Source organism: Choloepus didactylus, chromosome 27 (genome assembly GCF_015220235.1).
Source record: "Choloepus didactylus isolate mChoDid1 chromosome 27, mChoDid1.pri, whole genome shotgun sequence".
NCBI classification, from domain to species: Eukaryota; Metazoa; Chordata; class Mammalia; order Pilosa; family Megalonychidae; genus Choloepus; species Choloepus didactylus.
In genome coordinates, this window is record NC_051333.1 from 13334609 (window position 1) to 13359075 (window position 24467).

At 46.1% G+C, this 24467-nt stretch overlaps 2 protein-coding genes across 4 annotated transcripts; one reads left to right on the forward strand and one right to left on the reverse strand.

The window, feature by feature from the left end:
* Window positions 1-5922: 5922 nt before the first annotated feature.
* Window positions 5923-24462, reverse strand: LYPD4 (LY6/PLAUR domain containing 4). 3 transcript variants are annotated; one of them, XM_037820679.1, is made up of 5 exons: window positions 24081-24462; window positions 16188-16213; window positions 7241-7384; window positions 6459-6785; window positions 5923-6186 (listed from the first exon to the last, which is right to left on the reverse strand). In XM_037820679.1, the coding sequence occupies exons 3-5, from the start codon at window positions 7302-7304 to the stop codon at window positions 5984-5986; spliced, it is 594 nt and encodes a 197-aa protein (XP_037676607.1). In that variant the 5' UTR covers window positions 7305-7384; window positions 16188-16213; window positions 24081-24462; the 3' UTR covers window positions 5923-5983. The 3 variants fall into 3 exon arrangements, with proteins under 3 accessions (XP_037676607.1, XP_037676608.1, XP_037676606.1); XM_037820680.1 differs by lacking the exon at window positions 16188-16213; XM_037820678.1 differs by lacking the exons at window positions 16188-16213; window positions 24081-24462 and adding an exon at window positions 7579-8392.
* On the forward strand, window positions 12229-16135 carry DMRTC2 (DMRT like family C2). The gene is made up of 8 exons (XM_037820661.1): window positions 12229-12452; window positions 12532-12689; window positions 12972-13048; window positions 13309-13489; window positions 13649-13775; window positions 14539-14599; window positions 14766-14940; window positions 15732-16135. Exons 1-8 carry the CDS (start codon window positions 12229-12231, stop codon window positions 15842-15844), a joined length of 1116 nt encoding a protein of 371 aa, XP_037676589.1. The 3' UTR covers window positions 15845-16135.
* Window positions 24463-24467: the final 5 nt, after the last annotated feature.

Below are 24467 nucleotides of genomic sequence, written 5' to 3' on the forward strand. Positions count from 1 at the left end.
TGAGTTTCTATTTTTGAAGCTGTTGATGGGTACATATGGAAGTTTACTATACCCTTCTCTCTAGTATACTGAGCTGAGTTTCATTTGTAGACACTTGTATACAAACTCTATTTGTATATATTTGAAATTGTCCATATTAAAAGTTTTTGTTTAATTATTCCAAAATAAAATGCTTTTTAAAAAAAAAAAAAAAGAAAGAAAGAAAGCAAGAAAACACCCAGCCAAGAATTGTATCATGAGTTCTACAGAACTTTCAAGACAGGTCATCTCAATCTTACTCAAATTCTTCCACAGAAAAGAAAAGATGGGAATATTCACCAATTCATTCTATGAGACTAGTATAACCTTGACATTGAAGCCAGACCAAAAACAAGTACAAAAACGGAAAACATCAGGCCAATCACTCTCGTGAACAGAGAGGCAAAAGTCCTAAACAAAGTATTAGCAAATCCAATCCAGCAAGCTATAAAAAAGATGAGATACCATGACTAAGTTTTATTTAACCCAGAAAGCGAAGGCAATTTAACATTAGAAATCTGTAAATGGACGAACGGCATGAGGAGGGCTTGTATCTAGCCGCTGGAGCACATGGATGAGTTCAAGTTTGAAATTCCATCAAGCAATACATTTATGACTCCTGTACTTTTTATTGTATGCAAGCTTTACATCAATAAAAAGTGTTTCAAAGTGTACATCATTTGCCACATTAACAGATTAAAGGGAAAACACATGATCACTTCATTAAATACAGAAAAACCATTTAATAATATTCAACATCACTTATTTTTTTAAATTATTACACTAGGAATAGAAAGGAATTTCTTTAGGTGCTAAAGGATGCCCACCATTGTCAATATTGTGCTGGATGTCCTCCTGGCCAGCAGGGATTGGTGACTGGGAGAAAAATAACACTGTCATTATTCACAGATGATTATTGTCTACACAGAAAACCAAAAAACCTATAAATATATTATTAGAAATAATGAAAGAACTTAGCAATGTCTGGTTTTCAGATCATAGACTACAAAAATCAATTGCATTTCTATAAATTAGAAACAAATATAAAATGTAATTATAACAGCAAACACTATAGATTATTTTGGAATAAATATAACAAAAGGTGTACAAAATTCTAATGCAGAAAATTTAAAAATTACTGGAAGATATTAAAGGAGACCTAAGTAAATGGAGAGACAGCACATGTTCGTGGATAGAAAGGCTCGATTTTATAAATATTTAAACTCTCTCCTAACTCAGCTATGAGTCAATGAAATTCCAATCAAAATCCCAACAGGGCACTTCAAGGAACTTGACAAGAACCTAAATTTATATGGAAGTGCAAGAGCCCCCAAATAGCCAGGATTCTCCTGAAGATGAAGAACAAGTTGGGGGAATTTTCTTATCAGATATCAAGACAGTAAAAAGCTATAAAAATTAAGAAAATATAGTATTGGAAAAGAGGTAGATATTTGATCGATGCAAAAATAGAGAGCCCAGAAATGGGCCCATATGAATATTAAACTTTGATATATGACAGAGATGTCATTGCAGATGAATGGAGAAAGAAGAAATTATTTAATACAGGGGGCTAGGCAACTATTTATCCATATGAAGAAATGAGATTCCTACCTAATTCTTAGCTAAAATCAATTCTAGATAAAGAACAAATGTGAAAAGCCAAACCTAGTATTTGGGAGGAAATAAAGGAGAGTATCTTTTGAACTTGGGGGTAGGAAAGGATCTCTTAAGTAGGACACAAAAAAACAATAAACCATAAAACTGGAAGATTGATAAATCCACCTACATTAAAATTCTGTTCATCCAAAGGCACCATAAGAAATGAAGACAAATCATCTGACAAAGGATTAGTATATAAGAATACTCAGGGAATCTTGCTTATCAATGAGAAAAAGATAGAACTCTATAGAAAAATAGACATACACACAAAATGAACACCGACATTTTACAAAAGAAGAAACACAGCCAGTGTACATATGAAGAGGAGCTCCACGTTCTTAGGACAAATGCAGGCCAACCCCAATAGACTGGAAAAAATTTTAAAGTCTGAAAAGTTAGAGGAAATATTTATTAACAGAAATTCTTTGCTCTGTCACTAGTAATGTATAATTGGTACAACCACTTTGGAAAAAAATTTAACATTGTCTCTGTACAAACCCAACTGTCTGGCAATTTCAGTCCTGGTTGAACCCCCAGAAGAAACTCTTACATGTGAACACCAAGTGACCAAGTGACATGTACAAGAACAGTCGTAGCAGCAACGCCCTAGCTGGGGAAACTGCAAGCATAATCAACAAGAGATTAATGGAAATTGTGATATAATAATAAAATAGGATACTACATGTCGGTGAAAATGGAGGAACAAAGCCACACAAAGGAACACAGATGAATATTAGAAACATAATGATAAATTTTTTTAAAAGCAAGTTCCAGAACACTCCATATAATATGCCATATTTACAGAACCCAAAAGCAAGCAAATCTAACCAATATTTATTGTTTAAGCTTCTGGTACTTAAGTGACCAAACAATACAAAAATCCCCAAGCAAAGTAAAATCAAATAAAATGTAGAGTAGCAGGTTACTTCTTGAGAGAAGGCAAGGGGATGGCATGGGAAGGAAGATGGGTAAGATGCAAGTTACTTATGATGTCCTACTTTTTGGATTGGGTGATAGGTTCATGGGGTTTGTGATGGTTACTGTGCTGGTTTGGATGTATCACATCCCCCAAAACGCCATGTTCTTTGATGCAGTCATGTGCAGGCAGACGTATTAGTGTTGATTAGGTTGGAATCCTTTGATTGTTTCCATGGAGATGGATAATTTCCATGGAGGTATTATCCCACCCATTCAGGGTGGGTCTTAACTGAATCGCTGTAGTCCTATAAAAGTGTTCACGGACAGAAGGAGGTGCTGCAACCAAGAGAGACACTTTGAAGAATGCACAGGAGCTGGGAGTGGAGCTGGAGCCCAACCTGGGATCAGCAGATGCCAGCCACGTGCCTTCCCAGCTAACAGAGGTTTTCCAGATGACAATGGCCTTTCTCCTATTGTTGATGCCTTACCTTGGACGCGTTATGGCCTTAAGACTGTAACTTTGTAACCAAATAAACCCCTTTTGTAAAAGCCAATCCATTTCTGGTATTTTGCAAAATGGCAGCATTAGCAAACCAGAACAGTTACTTTCATGTGTCAACTTAGCTAGTTTAGGGTGGCCAGTTTGGTCAAGCAAGCTCTGGCCTGATTGTTACTGTGAGAGTATTTCACAAGAGGGAGTTGCAGCTATAGACTGTTGATTGCCTCTACTGCTGGTTACATCTACAATCAATACAGGAGATTGCCCTCTGCGATGAGGGGAGCCTCTTCATCCAGTCAGTTGGATGTTTTAAAGCAAGAACTGAAGATTTCAGCAATCAGAAAGAATAATTTCTGCTTCTACTTCAGACAGCCAGCTTCTCCTGGGAAATTTAACTTCACTTTCATCAGTTTCCAACTTGTGGCGTGCCCTACGGAATTCAGGAACTCAGACTTCCCAATCCCCATAGCCGTATGAGTCAGTTGCTATAATAAAAAATCCCTGTGCTGGTTTGAATGTATTATGTCCCCCAAAACTCCATTATCTTTGATGTAATCTTGTGTGGGCAGAGGTATCAGTGTTGATTAGACTGTAATTCTTTGAGTATTTCCATGGAGATGTGCCCCACCCAACTGTGGGTGATGAATCTGATTGGATAATTTCCATGGAGGTGTGGCCCCACCCATTCAGGGTGGGGCCAAATTAAATCACTGGAGCCATATGAATGAGCTGACAAACAGAAGGAACTCAGTGCAGCTGAGAGTGACATTGTGAAGAGGAGCTCCAGCCAAGAGGGATACTTTGAAGAATGCACAGAAACTGAGAGAGTAGCTGCAGATGAGAGACAGTTTGAAGACGGCCGTTGAAAGCACTCTTGCTCCAGAGAAGCTGAGAGGACAAATGCCCCAAGAGCAATTAAGAGTGACATTTTTGAGGAACTGCAGCCTAGAGAGGAACGTCCTGGGAGAAAGCCATTTTGAACCCAGAACTTTGGAGCAATGCCAGCCACATGCCTTTCCAGCTAACAGAGGTTTTCCGGACAACATTGGCCATCCTCCAGTGAAGGTACCCTTCGTTGATGGACACTTTATGGTCTTAAGACTGTGACTTTGTAACCAAATAAACCCCCTTTTATAAAAGCCAATCCATCCCTGCTGTTTTGCATTCTGGCAGCATTAGCAAACTAGCACAATCCCTTTATAAAATTATAAGTTATATTTTATATATATATATATATATATATATATCCTGGCAGTTCTGTTTCTCTGGAGAACCCTAACACAGGGTTCATTAAATTATACTCCACAACCAACATTTTGGTTACATATAATCTTTCGTATGTAATAATATGTCCCATCCCTGGTATCAGGACAAGGGCATCCACTGGGACACCTATGACAACCATTCCTTTGACTTCTCAACTTCTTCTGTAGATCTTTGATGTCCTCACCCCCTTGGGCTAATGGGGTTAACAGAATCCATGAAGTTTGCCTTGAACTACCCAGGCTTCGGCTCAGCCTTCTAAGATTATCTACTCACCTGATTAGTCCGAAGTAAGGAAAGCGGGGATGAAGCCCAGTGAAAAAACTGCCCCGCAGAAACCTTCCTTGGTGACCTAATAGTCTCCTGACACAACCTCTTTGGACTCACTCAGCCCTCCTCTGCTGACCACGACTTTTCTTCGGCTTCCCAATCACACCTTCCAAAACCTGTCCCGGGGAACCCAGGTCTTCATGTCAGTCCCACTTAAGAGGCCAATGCTATGGCTCCTACTTGCCCAAGCTATTCACAAAGGTGGGCTCAGTGGCCTCAGGCAAGTTAAGCCTGTCTCCTCACCTGAAAAATGGAAATAGAGGAATGACTATATCTATTTAATAAGATTGTAGTAAGGATGAATGAGGTAATGCACAGTAAATGGTCAGCCCACAGTGAAAGTTACTGCCTCTCACCTCATAAGGTAGTTGAGTTAAACTGAGATTACACATGTAAATGGCCTGCACACTCTCTCTTCCCTATTCCCCACCCGTGTACACACAGAAACACACACACACACACACACACACACACACAATCTTGAAGAAGTGAAGTTGCAGGGTGTATCTGCCGCCCTCTATGGGCAGAGAGAAGTATCACGCTGTCCTCCACACCTAGGAGCCAGAAGAATGAACCCTGGGTGAAAACTAGCTATCCCTAGCACTCCTCCATTCTCTCTTGTCCTTATTTGCCAACTTAAACAAAGAAGCAAGTACCAAGCAGAAGAAAGCAGCTCAAGTCTCCAGGTTTCTCAGGAAGTTCCCTCAGAAGGGACAGAGTGCTGCAGAGGAGATTCTATCTGGGCAGGTAACATAAGCTTCTAGAGCCAGTTTCTTCTTTGCCCAGTAAGGAGAAAACCTATCTCACAGAGATAGGTTGTGGGGATTAGATGAGATCCTACATATAAAACACTAACACAGTACATAGCAGACAATAAGGGGCCGTTTGAAAAATAATCCCAGGCTTCAAATTGCAAATCGCCCTGATGAAACTGAACTCTAACTCACAAGGCCCTTCATTTTAGATAGGAAGGAAACGAAGGCCCAGAAGAGGGGAGAGATTTAGCCTGAATCTCCTGAGTCAGTTTGGATGAACCCAGGCTAGAGCTCAGGTCCCCCAGAAGAGGGGGGAGAGAAGGCTGTGCCGGTTTTTTCCTCCCCCCGGCTCTCCTCCCTTTGCTACATGCATTGTCCGGTGCCTTCACCCCCCCACCTCCCTGGACACTCTTGGTCTCACTCAACACCTCCCACACCTCCTCAACTCTCATGGACCACAGCACAAAGCATCAAGGAGGCTCTGTGACTTTATTTGCTAACTGCAAAGGAGTCTGGGTGTTTGTCCGGTCCAGGTGGATGGTCAGTGCCTGAAAGCCACCAGGAGGCCTACAAAAAGGGCCAAGGCAGAACCCCGATTGGAGGGCCCTGCACGCGCAAACTCGGACTTCTCTAAGATGTTGACAGCTTCGATCATTCTGATGCTCCCGAAAACCCGAATCTCTGATAAATGCTTCTGATGTTCGGGAGTACAGCCCATAATGAGGATGGTGGTGTTGAGAAATCCTGCGAGGGAGAGACGGAGCAGTCAGGGACACTTTCGAGGCTCTCGGTCCCAGCCCTCTTTCCAGATGCCCCTCACAGAATCAGGAAACCTGCTTTCCCACCAAAGACTTGGGCCCAAGTTGCGTTACCCCTTCCCCCTTGAGGACTTCATGTGCCCGGTCCCCTGCAACCCCAATCCCATCTCCAGATCCCACCAGCCTCTCACAGAGATATTAAAGCACTCGACAGCACCCAGTAAAGAGTAGGCATTTGGTAAAGTTCCTCTCTCTTACCTGCCAGAAATTGTACAGTGGAGCTGTAACACTTAGGGGCACTCTGGGGGCAAGTGTCGGTGGTGACAAAATTCGGGAGGCAATCCTTAGAGATCTCGCCCAAACAGCTTGGACAAGTATGGGAAGAAAGTCCTATCGACTTGGGAGTCTTGGCTATGAGTCTCACAAAAGGTTCCAAGTTGGTGAGGTTATTGCAGAGATAGGACCGGCAGACGCGGGTGTAGGCGGCAACCGAGAGTCCAGGTGGTGAAACAAGGTACATGGTTTTCTCTGGGTGAGATAAAACTGGGGTGCAACCTTTAAAGCCCACAACTCCCCTTCTGGACCCTGAGGAGCAGAAAATTGGAGAGCTATGATCAGTGGCCTTGGCCACACCCAGAACCCACACCCTTACACTCCACCCTGCTCCTTCCTGTACCTCCCCTGCCCCAGAAGCAAGTTTGCCTCCTCCCACTCCTGGCCCCCATCCCTGTGTCCACTCACTGCAGCTGTGCAGGGCTCAAATGCGGGGGCCCCGCTGGCATCTCCTCGGAGCCCCTCTGTCCTCTCTCCCTTGGGTCCTACCCTTTTCTTCTCCCCCAGATCGCCCCTGTCCTCCCAGGGTCTGTCCACCTCCATTCTGCCCTCTTCTCCAGTCCACACCACAAGCAGCCAGAGCCCGCCCCTCTCCGGCCAGTGTCCTGCCAATACTCCCCAACACGAGTCCAGAGTCGCTGGGAGTGGAGCCGGGGGTGAGAATAGTGAGCAAAAAAAGAAATGCAGCCAGCCCACCCCCACGTCACCTGCCTCGAAGAATAGCAGGGTCTCTTCGCAGCCTTCTCTCAGCTTACACACCATGCTCCTCATCAGAATCCACTTCCAGTTATGGAGGGTAACAGCTCTGAAGTACGAGGCCGTTGCTTCATAGCACAAAAGCGCCCCGGCCCCTAAAGGGAAAATGCTCTTCTAGTCATCTGCTCCTCACACTGTCTTCTCAGGCCCTACATTTTTCATCCACCCAGAACTGGTAACCCAGAGCTCAGCTGCCACAGATTCTGGCCCCCTGAAGCATCCAGATATCCAGCCCTCCTTCCCTCAGCGGCCTGGGGCCAGCCACCCTCCCCTCCCACACAGGACATACAAGGCAGAATGGAGATGGCCCCTAGGAGGTACAGCAGCTGTACAGGGCTCAAATGCTGGGGCCCCATGGTCCTGGATGCTGGAGGTCCTGGATGCTGGAGAACCAAGCAAAGCTGGGTTCTCGTCAGTGCCTGAATTCTCTCTCCACCTGCCTCTGGGTTACTGTTTCTGGAGCAGAAAGTTGGTTGTGTCAGTTTTTTGTATGTACCCCCTTCAGGGACGTGGGTCCTCCCAACTCTATAGTTTCCCCTGCAATTTCTAACTCCACCCGCCACATTAGCTTCTCAAACGTCTCCCTCTCCGTGGAGGTCTCTGCACTGGAACACAGTGCTGCTGGGAGAAAGCTGGCTTATCCAAAGGATCCCTGTCATACAGGCTCTTCTCTCCCCAAAGGCAACGAGATCCAACTCACAAATGGAAGTTTTAAAAGCTTTCTGTGTACTAATGTCAATTTCCTGCTTATATACTACAGTTATATAACATGTTCCCAAGGAGAAAATGGAGGAAGGGTTCGAGGGCCTCAATGTCACTATTTTTGCAACTTCCTGAGTCAATCATTAAGTCAAAATAAAGTTTTCTTCAAAACTACACATCAAAATTTCAGACACACCTAAAGCAGTATTTAGCAGTACATGTATACTTTTAAACACATTTATCAGAAAATAAGCATTACAAAACAAACATGTTAATTCTCAAGAATTAACTTGAGGAGTTGTATGAAGAGCAACAAAGCACTCTCTGTCCAATTAAACCAAAAAGGATGGCAAAAATCAATGTGATGAAAAACTACAACAAAAGATGATTTTTAAAAAGCTAACACTCATTCTGTGTAAGGATTAATAAGATAATTCTCTGGCAAAGCTGATCCAAAGAAAAAGAAGAGAAGATGCAAAAAAAAAAATACAGAATGAAAAAATGAGAAGTAAAAGACAGCAAATGTTTAAAAAATACTAAAAGTATTGTTAACAGCTTTATATTTATAAATTTGAAAATCCAGATGAAATGAATAAATTTCTAAAATAAGATGAAAGGCCAAAATAGGCATAAGAACAGCATATGCAATGCCTTAAAATGACAAAAACAGGCAAGAATCACTTGCAAATTGACAAGAAAAAGAAAGCGATGCTGGTGGAAAATTTTTGGTAAAGCATATGAAGAGGCAATTCACAGAAAAGCCAACTGGCTAACAAGCACGTGAAAAGATGCTGTAACTCAAGAGTAAGCAGCAAAAATGCAATCTGGAAAGCTGGGAAAGGGTAAGTGTTGTCAAGAACGTGGACCTGTAAGGACTCTGGTGTACCGCTGCTCGTGGGGTGACCCCACACCACTGCAGACCCAGAACAGAAGTGCTGAGAGTTCTGATCAGTGTCTCAGGCCCCACGGGACATTGCAGGGAGGAGCCTGGCAATCCACAGTCCAGTTTAATTTCCAAATACCCAATTCTGTTCCTAGGTGTATGTAACAGAAATTTCCACCCTGGTCTACAAAGGGATATGCAACATTATTGGTGAACTGCAGGCAACGTTAAGCGTCTCTCCCTTTGACACACAGGGGATCCACACTCCACAGCAGTTAAAAGCAACTGATTAGATGTACACATAACAAGTGGATGGCTCTCAAAGGCACACTGCTGGTTATTTTAAACAATAAACACAATCTCACTTGCATAAATTAGAAATGCATGCACCTAAACACCACACATCTCACCAGAACACAAAGAAACCAAAAGATACACATTAACCACCTCAGAGTGACTGCTTATGGGAGGGGGAGGGAACGGAAGTGAGGAACAGGAAATCAGAAGAAATAACCAAATAACACAATGTGGGTGGTACAAAGTCCAGTGGGCTTTAGATTCAAAGGGATACCACGGTTGGAATCCTTACTCCACTTACTACTGGCTGTGTGATCTTGTGCAATGGGATGATCTCTGAGCCTGCCTCCTCATTTATAAAATGAATTAATAATACATCTCACAGGTCATTGTGAAGAATAATGAGATTATCAATATAAAGTGCTGGGGTATGCTAAACTCTCCATAATGATTGGTTCCCATGTCTCTCTCCCCACCATCTAAAGGATCAAGTTCAACCTCTTTAGCTGGCGTTCAAGCCCTCATCCCCATTAGCCTCAAACCACCTTTCAAACTTTATCTAGTACTGCTTCCCGGCACAGAGAGCGAAGTCTTTTCTGTTCCGAATGCCAAAGACAGGCTCTGTCACCCAGAAATCGGTGGCAAACAATGGGGCTAAGGCCCGCGGAAGAGATGGGACACAGGAAAGGGAAATGAAGGTTGGGGAAGAGCCACACAGACAGACGCCTTGGGCCAGACAGAGAAGAGGACACACAACAGCCCAGGATGCAAAAGTACAGGACCCAATAATCTCAGCACAAAGGGGCACACAACCGGAAAAGACTGAAATCCTTAGTGGGGGAGTTGTCAGGGGGGATGCGGCCCCTGGAGAAGACAAACTATCCAGAGAACAAGCAAACTGAAAGGATGGACCTTGCGGGTGGAAGGGGGTGGGAGAGGGGAGGATCTGCAGAGGCCACACAATCAGAGGGGAAGGGGAAGGAAAATGAGGAGGGGACACAACGATGGGGAACTCGGGGGTGGTGGTGGCCAATATCAGAGAGTGAAAAAGAGAAAAGACGGCCGGGCGGGAATGCACAAAGGGGGACCACTCAGACGACAGGGCGGGAAAACGTGGCGACAGGTCTGACACACAGAGGGCGACCAGTGCAGAACGGAGCCCCGAGAACGGGGTGAAATCCAGAGGGGGACGCACAGAGGGAACAGGGTCCGGGAAGAAAGAGAGTCCGAAGATCAGCAGGACAAAGAGGCCGAGAGACTGAGAGGGGAAATCCAGGCGAGGGAGGGCAGAACTGACCCAGAGACAAGGGCGCAGCCTGAGAGGATGGGACCCAGGGGTGGGGGTTAGGGGGCACGGGGAAATCACAGGGTGGGGGACGCGTAAAAGGTGGAGAAAGGTAGATGTGGAGTTGGAGCACCGGGAGAGAAATGAATTAAAACAGAAGTAGCCAAAGCACAGTTCAAGCGGACAGGGCAGAAGACGAGGACGCGCAGCGGAGGGTAAGAAGGCGAAGCTGTGCGCGTGCGCAGTCGCCCGCGTAAACGCCCGGGGCGGAGGCGGGGCCTGGCGGGCCGTTCCTGGGGCAGGGACAGCCTCGGCCCCTGGAAGCGGTACTCGACGCCCCATTGGCCACCTCCGCCAACAGGGGACGAACATTCTGGGAAGGCAAGTCATGGGTTGAGAAAGAGGGGAGGGCGCGAGGTTCAACTCGACGCGCTATTGGCTGGCCTGGTAGTCCTCGCCAGGAAAAGCAGGCCTGGAGGTAAGGGGCGGGCCGTTACGCACTGGATCCCCAAGGTCATTGGTCGTTCTCCTCGACGGCAGGAGGCGGCGCTTGAAGCTTATTGGCCCTTGTGAAAAGGGGGGCGACAAAGGAGCACGAGAGCCGGCGGTTCCTCACGCCAGTTCTTCGCTCGGTTCGGACGGACCCTTCTCTTGACTGAATCCAACCCGGCTAGTGGCTGGTGGTAATCCGCGGGGCTGGCGAACGCGGACCCCTCCCCTACCACGTCTCCTCTCTTCCCTCCCTCTTGCGCTGGACCTCCGCCCCAGGCATCCCCTCTTCGCCCCTCGGTGGGGTCCCACCCGAGCTCCTCGCGCCCCGCACCGCCCCTCCGCCACCCCGCGCGCGCCCCGGGTCCCGCCCCTTGTCTCGGGCCCGAGACGGGGGGTGCCCAGCGCTTGGAGGGCCGGCTGCTGGAAGGGGGTGCGCAGAGTAACGGCTCAGGGAGCAGGTGGTGCCCTGAGGGGCGAGACAAAGGAGCATGAAGCGCTGGGGGCGGCGACTGCCGGGGTTTGCAGGAGAGACTGGGCGTCCTGCGGGTGCAAGAGAGGAGTTAGCGCTGGAAGAGGGCTCTGGGGTTAGAGCGGGGCCTGGCACAGGGGAGGGGCTCAAGAAACATTTGTTGGATAAGGTAGGCAGGCAAGAGTTAATGAAAACGATTATTGAAGGTGGGGCAGGGGATCCGCGAAAATAATGTAATTGCTGGGGGTGCAGGAGAGCATTCTGAGGAAAAGGGCGCAAGAACAGAATCGGATTGAAGGAGTGGGGGGGGAGGTGGGGAAATTGAATTGCCTACCTTACAGAAGACTAATACTAGAATTGAGTGTGGGGGCATAAAAATATTTGTAGGAATTAAATACGTGCAAGAGAGTGAGGTGATGAGTGTTGAAGGGGATGGAATAGGGTGCTGGTAGAAAGGGGTGGCAAGGATCCTTGAAGGGGGCATGAGAGAGCATGAGGATGCCTGAGACTAGGATTTATGCATGGAAAAGCGGGAAGGTGAGCCAAAGAGAATAATTTTTGGACTGAAAGGGTACCCAAGAAAGGAAAGGGGAAAGGTGTTTCTTGGGAAAACGGTGCCTGGGAAGGAGGGTACCTGAGACAGGTAGTGGGGTGAAGAGGGGAGAACTCCAGGGGAGGAGGGAGGGTGAAAGCCGAATCCAGAAATGGGCAGGACGGAGCAGCCCCTTGCATGGCCTCCCAGAGGCTGGCAGGGTTGGTCCTGAGAAAGCCCATGTGGCCTTCCTGACCCTCCACTCCTGCTCCTAGATCCATGGAACCCAGTGAAATGCCTGCTGTCCACCTCTGCCCCTCAGACCCCGCCCCAGGGGCTGAGGCCACAGCCCCCCAGGGCACTGAGCTTGTCCCCAGGAGAGCTGTCAGTCGCTCTCCGACCTGCGCCCGCTGCCGCAACCACGGCATCACTGCCCACCTCAAGGGCCATAAGCGCCTCTGCCTCTTCCAGGCTTGCGAGTGTCACAAGTGTGTCCTCATCCTGTGAGTGTGCGGTGCGGGGAGGGCAGGACGGGCCTTCCCTAAGCGTGGCTGACTTTAGACTCACAACCTCCTCTTTTAGGGAGCGCCGAAGGGTCATGGCTGCCCAGGTGGCCTTGCGTAGGCAGCAGGAGGCGCAGCTAAAGAGGCACCTGGCTCAGGGACTGATGAGGAAAGGGGCCGCTCCTCCCAAAGCTCCCAGCCGGGTCAAGAAGGGAGCTATTCAACCAGGCATCTCCTGTGAGTATTTCTCTCCAGGGACAGGGTAGGGGTTTGAGTGTAGAAAACATAAGTAGAGAAAAGAGGCCCAATCCTGCCATCTACTTGGTGAGTGACCTTGGGCAAGGTATTTCTACTTTCTGGGCTTCAGCCTCCCCTATAAAATGAGATCAAGTTTTGGGAGGATGGATGAAGCTTGGGGGTAGAAAAGGGCCATGGGGAGGTGAGGGGTCAGTTTAGAGGTGGGGTGGGATGGGGGTGAGGGAAAAGGGCTCACCAGAGCTCCCCCTGGTCCCTTCACAGCTGGGAAGGAGAACCTAGCGCCCCAGCCTCAGACCCCCCATGGGGAAGTCCCACTGGCGCTGACACCCCCTGGGAAGGTAAGGAGCATCTGGGCCTTGAGGGAGGGGGTCCACCCTAGCCACTGCCCAGGCCCCTTCCTCTGGTCCTCAGACACCTGATTCTAGCTAGTCCCAGCCCTGACTTGCATAAGTCACTTCTTTTCCATCGGCAAAGTACAGGACTGGGACTTTAAGGCCTTCTCAGCTCTGATGTTTTGGGGTCCTACCTACCCCATCCCAGAACATGGCCACTCCTCTTCCCCATACCCAGCTTTGTATCTGACCCCAACCTGCAGGAGAACTCCTGTGGGCCTCTGCTGCTCAGCCGTCCTCCAGGAGCTTTACCCTTGCCCTGGACTCCGCTGCCTCCAGGCCCTTGGGCCCCTGGGCACTGGCTGCCTCCAGGCCTCTCCATACCCCCTCCAGTGGTATGCCGCTTGCTGTACCAAGAATCTGCTGTCCCTTTGCATCCCTTCTCTGGTAAGATGGTCATCCAACATTTGTTTGACAGTATTTGAGTGCCAGTGTACAACTGTATCAGAGAGGGGAGAGGAAGAGGAGGACACAGGGTGGGGGAAGGGAGGACAGCAGCCTTGATCTCTGACCCCTGTATACTCTGTATTCTCTTACGGTCACTAGGTTTTGACCCTAGTACTTCCCTCCGGCTGCCCATTCATGGGCCTCTCCCAACCTGCCCAGGACCTCGCCCGATACTGACAGCTCCTCTCTCTGAAGAGCACCAAGGGCCCCCTGGCCTGCCCCGCACGTGAGTAGAGAGGAACTGTGTGTTTATCATGTGCCTAACCCTGTGCTGGACGACTACAGTGAATGCCAAAGAGAGTGAAAAGGTCTTAGGGCTGACAGGCAAGGCAGAGCTCTCCTAGCTCTGCTGTTTCCTATCTGTGAGACTTTAGACAAGTGACTTTATCTCTCTGAGCCTGTTTTTCTTTCCATAAATTGGAGACACTACTACTTACCTCTCAGAGTTATGGTCATGAGAAGTAACAATAATGGATGGAATACCCCTAACACAGTCCCTGGCCTTGAACAAACAATAGCTATTAAATCCACTTGAAACAGATAATCAGATGGAGCCTGAGGTAAGATTCAGGCCTGCTGAGATGGGCGGCCCTGTTGGTAAGGGCCATAGATGCCCAAAGGAGAAGCCAGAGGCCATTAGAGAAAGCTTCCTAAAGGTGGGCTAAGTGGGTCCTTCAGGGTCCATGGGGACTGGGGAATTGTGGGAAGGAAAACCAGACTCTGGGAAGGGTCAGTAATCCCAGTCCAGTTTTAAAAGTTCCTGTAATTTTCACCATAGCCCTAGGAAGAAAAAGCTGGCGGGGATTTTCATTTTCTAGAAAACAAAGCAGGCCAAGACAAGGGAAGGGCCTTGCCAAAGGCCACAAAGCCGAGTGGCCTAGCAGGCACTTGGGTTCCCAGATCAGGATATAGAAAAATCCTGTTCCTCTTTCTGTGTCTATGTGTGTCCATGTGTCTAATCCCCATGGCATTTTCTCTCCTGCTTCTAGATGCTCAACTCTGATCCTCCAGCCCTGTGGCACCCCAGACCCTCTTCTGCTGCAGCCACAGGTCCTGGGAAAGAAGTGGGATTCAGGACCCGGGGGGGGGGGGGGGGGGGCTGAGCCTGGGGGAAGGGAAGAACAGGGGCCTGGGAAAGAACCAGGGGCTGAGGGAAAACTTGGAGGGTGGTCAGAAGCTGGGGTTCCTAGTCTACTTCTCTCCCTTCCCTTTGCAGGCCCCTGGAACCTCTCGCCTGGCCTGGATGTCAGCCCCCTCAGAGCGGCAGCTGCAGAGGGAAGCAGCTGAGGCCCTCATGGGGCTGAAAGATTCATCCCAGGCTCCTCGCCTGACTCCTTCTGTCCCCACCAGCTCTGCCTGGATCTCCCTGTTCCACCCCTGTGGCCCACCAGGTAGCCTGTTCCTTGAAAGGAGAGGGTGGGATAGGGATGGTGGGAAATGGAAGTCACTGGAGTCAGCAGGGATTAACCAAGGAGATGGGGGTCAGCAGAATGAATCTCCTCAGGCCCAGGCCCCCAGGGCCCTCAGTCTGGCCCCTGGGATTGCAGTTGAGGATTGTTTAATGGGTCAACAGTTTATCAAGGTTTATGCTCAACAGCAAATGTCCAAGCCCTGATGTCAAGGAAAGTGAGGCCCCAAGAGAGGCAAGGACTTGCCCAAAGGTGAGACAGTGGCAGAGCCTGGTTTCCTGACTCCAGCCCAAGGCTCTAAGGATCAGGCTGCCTGCTGAAGTCTGGAATGGGACTGGAGAGGTGGTAAGGGTCTGGCCTGGAACGAGGTCTGAGCTGCCTGCAAGGAGCTTCCTCTAGTTGGGGAGCCTAGATGCCTTCCCAAGGTGCAGTGACTAGTCTGGAGAGAACTGGAGGACCCTTGAGGAGTGAGAAACACCTGGGGACAGAGAGAGGCGTCTAGACCAGCAACTGTGAATGAAGGAGAACCCAGGAATGTTTCTGAGCTAGGAAGGGAACTATTCAGAAATTCTAAACATTAGAAAGAGAGATGCTGTGAGGAGGGATGGAGGGGTAGCAAGACACAGGTGGAGAAAATCAGGTGAGGAAGAGGCATGTGTGATAATCCAGGTAAACAAAGCATGAGGCCTCAGTGGGGTGGGATAAGGAAGAGGGGTTTGCTGGAAGGGGAAACTGATGTGACTCAGTCCTGCCTTCTTCGTTCCTGCCTGTAGTTCCTACTGGTGGAAGAGGATTCCAGCCCACTGGCCCCTCTCTCCGACCCAGCCCAGCCCCCTCCGTGGCTCTGCATATTGGGCGTCTGGGATCCATCTCCCTTCTGAGCTAGAAGCCCAGAAGTGGAGGCCTCTCTGGTGCAGAGGGTCCATGGTCTACAGACCCTGCAAATTTGGTATTTTACTTATGGATTTGTGCATGAAGTTCAATGTAGTACAAGCTTCAAGCCTCTTTTAAGCTTTCAGGTGCTTTGTTAGCTTTCAGTTCCATTTATAGTATGGGGCATTTCCTTGACTGAGGGTGGTTAGTCTCATTCCCCTCCCCCTCCTTGGGTCCTGGGATCTTTTGAAATCCCCAATAAAGAGAGAGTTGTAAAATTTAAGCTGACCAGTATCTAGGTTTTTGCATGAGTTCAAGTTCCAGGGTTTGTATTTGATACGTGATTCTGTCCATACCTGTGCACTCCTAGCTGTCTCAATGCCTGTGAAAAGAGAAGCATATTTTCACTTTGTGTCTATGTTTATGTGAGTAAGCAAGAAATAAATTTGTGTTTTAAGCCACTGAGATTTGGGGATTGTTTGTTGCCACAGCCCAACAGTCTATCCTGACTGATAGAAAGGATGTGTTCAATTCACTTCTCAAAGTGAAAATCAGTTATTCAATAACTACTGCAAATGGACACAAACTTGGATTTCTTATTATGGCCAGATAAGAAAGAGGGGTAGAGGAAGATAGTGGAAGATTTACTGATTCAATAATTAAGTGCCTGCTATGAGCCTGGCATAGGCAGTTTCCAGCTGTGCAGAGGGCCTAAAACTGAAACCCTTGCAGGGCCAGGCAGAGCAGGTAAATGAGTAAAGGCCAGGTGGGGCAGGTACTGGCAAGCAGAGTGCGTGCTCTAAGGGGCAACCTTCTCTTGGCCCTCATCGGTCGTTGCCAGGCATGAATGTGGGCTCAGTGTTGCCACATATTCTGATTTTTCAAGAGAACCTAGAAAACTAGATTCCTATGTAAAGTATCTTAATTTCCAACTGCTGACTCAGTTTTCTTCTTTAAATCCTCTCTGGGCCAAAAAAATCTAGTTTCAGGCTAGCTTTGGCCAATGGATTAGTTTGATGCTAATCTAAAATGACATTTTTCAGATCGGGAAACTGAGACCAAACAGAACAGGAAGAATTAAGTAGTCTTTATCAAGGTTTTATCCTGAACCAGGGAGGCTCATGTGTCTAGTTTAAAGACCCCGAAAGATAGGAGGCAATCATTACCATTCATTGAGTGCCTGCTGTATACTGTAAGCTATGCATGATTATTCTCATTAACATATGGGGGAACAAAACCTAAAGAGGTAAAGTGAGTTGCCCAAGCATTTTAGGGGAAATTTTTAAGCAAAGATCAGGGAAGGATCCCATCTTCTTGTAAGGCCCCAAATTAATAGGCAATTTTTAATCATATTTTTTGTTGTAGAATATAACATATGCATAAAAGAGATAACTTTCCAAGTGCAATTTAACAAGTGGTTAGAGAGCAATTTCATAGAATATTACAGGTTACAATTCCATAGTTTCAGTTATTTCCTTATTATGAAACATAACATATATACAAAAAGGTACTATCTTCCAAAGCATGATTTAACTAAGAGATGTATAGGAAATTTCCAAAGTTATCATGAGTTATAGTACCATAGTTTCAGTCATTTCCTTATTGTGAAATCTAACATATATACAAAAAGGTATAGCTTTCAAATTACAATTTAACAAGTAGCTATATAACAAATTTCAAAGGACATTATGGGTTACAGTTCCACCGTTTCACTTTTTTCCTTCTAACTATTCTAATACACTAGCAACTAAGGAAAAGAAAATTATATAAAGATTCAGTATTCATAATCCTTTATTAAATTCCGTCTTGTCTGTTGCTACCCCTTCCTCTAGTTTAGTAACTTTCTCAATCATCAGGGATGTCTAGGCAGTGACCACCCTAACCTGTTCATGTTTAAAAAAGGGGTGTCAACTTTATAAGCAAAGGTGAAACATCTAGTTGATGTTCTCGAAGAGGCTATTGCCTCTGGGTTTCGGAACTTAGCTGGCATAGGGGCACTCCAAAGGATTTAAGTTCCTGACAAATAAACTTAGTGAAACTTTTTGGTATTCCTATCAGTTATAGTCCCTAGTACACAATGTGTAGATTTTTCCTGTGTACCCTTCTGTTGTCAACTCTCTGTGCCAATGTCATACCTTAGAATATATCTTGCAAGCACCTGTGTATATTTGTGGTGCTGATCTGTGGGAAACATGAATAGGCTATTTTTATAAAGCAGTTGGTGACAAATTGAGGACTCCAAAAGACGGTTATGAGTCAGAAGAGTTTTTCAAAAGAATGTTTTCTTTTTCTACTCAAGATATCATTAAGGAATAATAAAATCTTGTCTACTTTTATTTTTCCTCTGCTTTTGGGTCCTTCTGCTTGAACCAATCCAAACATACGAAGACCTGTTGAACTATTCCAAAGATAGGAAGACCTGGAGATCCCCATCCCCATTCTCACCCTTAGAAGGGGCAGACAGGAAGCTCAAAGAATGTGCCTGGTGGCAGATTCTTTGTCTTGATGGTATGCACATCTCTTTTTACTCAAAATGATTGATTATAGCTTGTTCTTGCTTGTTTGGGCCTTGACAAGGTGAGCTGCTTCTCCCTAACAGATGAAGAGTAACAAACTTGCAACACTTCTCAGGATGCAGAGAAAAATACTAAAAGACAAGTGCAGTTCATACCTTCCTTCCCTCCCCTAGTTATAACTTAGATATATGATGGCTCCTTAATAGCTCTTCCTAAGCCTTGCACTGCTGTGCTCTCCCAGTGACAGATGACCAAGCCCATATAGTCACGGAGGAGAGAAGCATGCAACATGGCTAAGACCTGCTACTTAAAGCTGACCAAGGGTTCCCAGTACACCAAAGTCACACAGCTGTCTGGGTAAAAAAGAAAGTGTAATTTGGGGTTGAAGGGTGGCACGAGAAAGGGGAGGAAAAGAGAAGGTGAGAGAGATTGGGAAAAGCAGCCAGGAGCATGCCCCTTTACTGGCCCTTCTCATTTCTCTGCAGCCCACCCACCTCCCCTTCTCTGCCAAACTTATCAGGGCCTTTCACACAGGCCACTGGCTATGCCTACTCTGTCTGTCAAATCATTGGGACCTCCCCATTGGTGCCTGAGGAAAGAAAGATGGGGCCTCTGCAGTGGTCACCCTTGGGGATAAAGGGCAACTGTAAGAATTGTACAGCCTCCTCTGTAGAGGCCTACTTGAGCGCAGCCCTCTTCACTCGTGTGGGCAGCCAATGGGCTCCTGGCCACTGACCAGCCCTCGGAGATAATGACCAATGGACAGTGAGTAGTCTGCTCCACCCCTTGCCATTTCCTGTTAATTTTCTTGAGATATGGTAGGAGCATATTGGAAGCAATGTAGTTATTTTAGGATATTTGTGTTTCTTATTCCTTTGGTTTTGTTTTGTTTGAAATGTTTTTGTTTTTGATAAATAAAGTTTTAAAAGTAAAAAATCACCATCCTGCTCTTCTCTCTCCTCCCCCACAGCCACCCACATTTTATTTTAGGAGCTCATTTCATATTCTGTTCTGTGGGAATCCATGCTCCCTTCCGCCCTGCTTGGACCTGATCCACACTTGACCACACTTCTTGTCCAATGGAGAACCGACACCAAGCCGCTTGCCCCTTCAGAGACCCAGCCCCACCCATCTCTGTCCAGTCTACTCTCGAACCCTCAATGCCTAATCCAGGTGGGACTCCTCTACACCCTGTGTCCCATTGTGTAGCTGGCTCAGCAGCCCCTGACCCATGTTTGCCTAGACCCAGCCCTATAAACCATACCCCGCATAGACCCTCTTTCCAGAAGCAAGCATCTGACTCTAATATCTGTTAAGCCCCTTGGACAGAGACCACTACATTCCTTCAGGGCACTTGACCCACACATCACCTGTGGTGACCAGATTTCCAAAATGGAGAATGACCTTGGTAACATTCCAAATTTAAAAAGTAGTCTTGACGTATATAGTAGTTGCATTTTGAGAAACTTCAATAAATGAAAGTATGTGAAGAATACTTTTGCATTTATGCTATTTTTTTCCCAGTATTTCATAGGCCTATATAGGCTGTGTCTACCTGTGTCTGTGTACATCTCTCACTCAAGAAAAGTACACCCAGGGGCAGCACCCATGTTCACCTCCTCTCTGGGAGTTCAGAATAATTGATTGCGTAAACACAATCTGTTTAATTCCTTAGGAATTGTTTTGCTCCTACCAAGTTAAAGCCCTCCAGGGCTGTGCCCACCTCCCCATTGTGACATGAACAACTTGGTGCCCTCAAACCAATTAACATACCCCTCTGGACTGACCTATTTTTTGGGAAGCAGAGTCTGGATGTCACCAGGTAACTTGATTCCCACCCCTACCTCACCCCCCCGGAAAATGTAACTATGGGGGAAAGAGGGGGTGGCACATCTTACATGAGTATAGTAGATGATCTCCTTAAGACAGAAACAAGGTTAAGTTTGTTTGGATTTTTACTCTTGAAAAAAAAATAGTAACATTTCCCCAGTCTTGGGACAAATTTAACAGTGAATTGTATTTCACAAGTGATACAGCTAAATTTCTGAATTAAAAAAAAAAAAAAAAAAGTTCTCCATGGGAGGTTTGAGAAGACCTATCATAAGTCCCTCACTCAATACGTCAAAAAGCATCACACATAGGCTTTTTTTGTTTGATATCATTGTATCTGTAGCCTTACACCTGAATTCCAGGTCAAGAGAGAACCTGACAGAAGTGTGAGATGAGGGGCCCAAGGAATAAGAGAGATGCAGGTGAAGAGAGACATTTTACAATTTATCAGGATCAGAGGCCCCAACACCACTATTTTTCAAGTCTGTCTACAGAGTTTATTGGAAAGAGCTTGAGAAATCATCAGTTGTTCTCAGCTTAGGCTTTAACCTTACATGACCTTGGATAAGTGACTTGACTCACTAAGGCTTAGTTACCTGGTCTATAACCACTTCACAGAGTTGCTATGATTATGAACCTGTAAAAACTAACCTATAAACATTAACACCTAGGCCACAATGCTGAGAAATTGTGTTATCTGAAATCAGACTGACAGAAAGTTTTCATTTTGAAATAATATCAGTAGTGAGACTGGGGCATCCCACTCTTGCCAGGGGAATCTGAGCCATGTAAGTCACTTTGAAACAGAGAAGCAGTTGTGATTTCCAGCCCAGGTGTAGAGCTTCAGAAGACAGGTTTCCAAAGACAACATTACACATTTATCTTAACTCTATAGTTTCCAAGGAAACAAGTCCCTGAGTCTGCTTCTCAGCACGATATTGACTCCCTTACACGAGGCCTGCTTTGCCCTGAGTGTATCAAAACTCTGATTAAAATTTTACCTAAGCTCCACCCTTCCCAAACTCCTATATTAACCCTATCTCTTCCTTTATTTGGTGAAGCACTCCAAAGCTCTCCTTTAAAACAAAAAAAAAGTGAGTTTACAAGTGAATTAAGCTTACAGTATGCAGAACTGAAAATATTATAAATGTATGTTAGAAATGTATAAAAAGTGAATATTACCCAAGTACAATTAAGCATGCATACAAATACATATTCACACACTTATATGATATATTGATTCTGGCCAAAAAAATGAGATGCTACAAATATTCTCAATAAAACAGTTTTGTGAATTTTAGAGGAAGCACAGTCCCCATAACTGCCCTTACTTCTGACACCAACTATGAAGTTAGCTGACTATGAAGTTAGAGGAAGAGTCCACACAAGATCACCCTCACTTGCCACACCAATTGCAAGTTCAAGGGCTCCTAAAACCACTCTCGGGTTCAATAATTCACTAGAAAGACTCTCAGAACTCACTGGAAGGGCTTTTACTCATAGTTATGGTTTATTATAGCTAAAGGGTACAGATGAAAATCAGCGGAAGGCAGGAGAGCAGAGGCTAGAGTCCAGCAAGACGTCAAACATGAAGCTTCCAGTTGTCCTTTGCCTATGGACTCAGGACAGTGTTACTCTCCCAATACTGATGTGTGACACCTGAGCCTTGGTGTGTAGAGTCTTTTCTGGGGCTTGGTTGTGTAAACCTGGTTGCCTGACCACATGGCTGCCCTCAGTCTCCAGCCCCTTGTTGGTTTGGCTTGAAGCCCCCATCTTGAATACCCCCAAGGCCTGCAGGCGAATAAAGACACCTGCATGTCTATCAGGCATGACATCTCCAAAGGCTCAGAGATTACCTATTGGAAGCCAAGGACAAAGGCCAAACATTTTTTTCACACTAAACAAGCATGAAATAGGTTTTGACCACATATTACATGAATGTAAATACATGATTTTGTCATGCCAGAAGCATGGTTTAATTTTTTAACAGACATTGGTATCTGTGGCAACCTGTGGCCTGAGCAAAACAGGCCTGCAGATCTTTGGTGCAGAACAGTCTGCATGACCTAGGCAGCTAAATGTTTAACCTATTGTCTTTCTAAGCCAGTAAAGAGAAAAATGGTAAATTGACCTTAAACTTTATGGGAAGCAGGCAGGAATTGAGAGGCTCTTAGTCTCACAAAAAAGAGCAAAATGTAATTGTTCAAGTGTTATTCTAGTCCTTCCTGCACCACCCCTCAGGTCAGAGTGAGCTGTTCCTGCATCTATGCTCCCCCCACCCTTAGGAGGGCCTTTGTCTTAAACCCTTATTAAAGGCTTTCTGTCCTCTTTGCATCGCGTGGTCACTTTCCTGCGAATGTGATGCCCGTCCAGTCTGAGAGAGCTGTCATGATCTCTCCACGACTTCTCACCCTGTAAGTAAACCCTGAATAAAAGTTCGTGTATCAGAAAATGCTCATTGTCTTCTTTGGCCTCTGGACTGGCATGGCCCTCATGGGCTGGGACAGTATCATAACATATTGACTTATTAATAAAGCCATTTTGCATACACAGTGTCTCACTATGGAAAAATTTTTAATGCCGTTTGCTCTGGTGTTTAAACTTGCAAGTCTTTTCAACATAAGCAAATAGCTATACTCTCTGAGACTCTATAAAAGTTTCACTCACTAAGTTTACTTTTCAGAAATTTAAATCCCCCAGAATGTTCCTATGCCTGATAAGTCCCAAAACCCAGAGGCAACAGCCTCTCCAAGAAAATCAACCAGGTGCATCCCTCTTCCCCTTAATGTCGACAACCCTTTTCAGTATGAACAAATTAGGGTGGTCACTGCCTAGATATTCCTGAAGATTGTGACAGTGATCAAATGAGAAAGAGGGGTAGCAACTGAAAAGACAGGATTTAACAAGGGATTACGAATACTGAATCTTATATATATATATATATATATATATATATATATATATATTTAGTTTCTAGGGTACTAGAATAGCTAGAAGGAAATAGCTGACATGATGGAACTGTAACATATAACATGCTTCAAAATTTGCTCTATAGCTACTTGTTCACATTTCTGTATATGTTATATTTCACAATAAGGAAATAACTGAAATTGTGGAACTGTAACCCACAACATTCTTTGAAATTTGTCTCTACTCCTTAAATCATACTTTGAAAGTTATCACTTTTCTGTATGTATGTTATATTTCACAATAAAAAATGTAATTAAAAAAGAAAGAAAAATTAGCTACACACTTTCAAGTGTTTCCTTTTTGCAGCAAGTTAACCAGCCTAACTTTATTGGAGCACAGTCCCTCCTTGGTCTTTGGTTGTCAGAACTTATAAGGATTAAATAAGATCATGCTCGTAATACTACAGGACCAACCATATAATAAACAATTAATGTCGACTTGTGCGTGGCACAGAATAGGCACTGAAAAAAATATCGGTTGATAGAATTATTGCTATGCCCATGCACAGGAGCAGCACTTAAAAGAGGCAAATAATAGGGATCTCGGGTCATCGTTAAATATATATATATATATATATATATATATTTTTTTTTTTTTTTTTTACTGGAGATATTCAAGCCTTGAGAGAGCAAGTGGACTGCCTGAAGTTACACAGGTCAGCGGGAGAGATAAATCTAAGTGGGTACGGTAAATCTAACGGCTGAGCGGGTAGATTCAGGCGCCAGGAGGCAGAGCTGAATCAACTTCCGAACGTCCCGCCTCTGCCTCTTTATCCCTGCCCTTATCTCCTCCTCCTGATATCCAGAGCCTCATTCCCACATGTGCAGCCTCCGCAGTAGTGAAGCAATTTCCGCCCCAAGAAGGGTGGGACTTCCTTCTCCCCATCTCGCGAGAGTTTAGGGAAGCTAGTAACTACATTTGTTCCCCCCTTACCTCTGGGTTCTCTGTCATAGTTCCGCCCTTACTACTCCTACTTCCGTCCGGGGAAAAACCATTTCCACCCGCAGAGGGGGTCGTCCGGCTCAGGGTGCGGCCTTTCTCTTCTACCGTTGATGCCCACCCAATTTCCCCCCCGCAATTCCGCCATCATAGCCTCTTCCACCGCTGCTCCTTCCAACCACGAACGGCGCAAAGGCAGCCCATTCCACCCAGCTCAAGACGGGAGCTTGCTCCTCGTCTGTTGCGCTCCAGGAGAAAGAAGAGCGGAGAGAAAACAAGACTCCACCTCGCTCCCCTAGCTTCCGCCTTGCTTTCCTGCTCCTCACCTCAGACCCACCCCTCTCCAGGGGAAAGAAGCCATATTCGCCCTGAGAGAGGCGG

Coding starts and splice junctions, on each gene's coding strand:
- LYPD4 (XM_037820678.1), bottom strand. CDS start 7,645: ATGGGGCCCCAGCATTTGAGCCCTGTACAGCTGCTGTACCTCCTAGGG. Junction 6,786..7,240: donor CCTGCTATTCTTCGAGGCAG/GTGACGTGGGGG, acceptor TCTGCTCCTCAG/GGTCCAGAAGGGGAGTTGTG. Junction 6,187..6,458: donor CACTGTACAATTTCTGGCAG/GTAAGAGAGAGG, acceptor TCTCCCTCGCAG/GATTTCTCAACACCACCATC.
- DMRTC2 (XM_037820661.1), top strand. CDS start 12,229: ATGGAACCCAGTGAAATGCCTGCTGTCCACCTCTGCCCCTCAGACCCC. Junction 12,690..12,971: donor TATTCAACCAGGCATCTCCT/GTGAGTATTTCT, acceptor GTCCCTTCACAG/CTGGGAAGGAGAACCTAGCG. Junction 13,049..13,308: donor CGCTGACACCCCCTGGGAAG/GTAAGGAGCATC, acceptor AACCTGCAGGAG/AACTCCTGTGGGCCTCTGCT.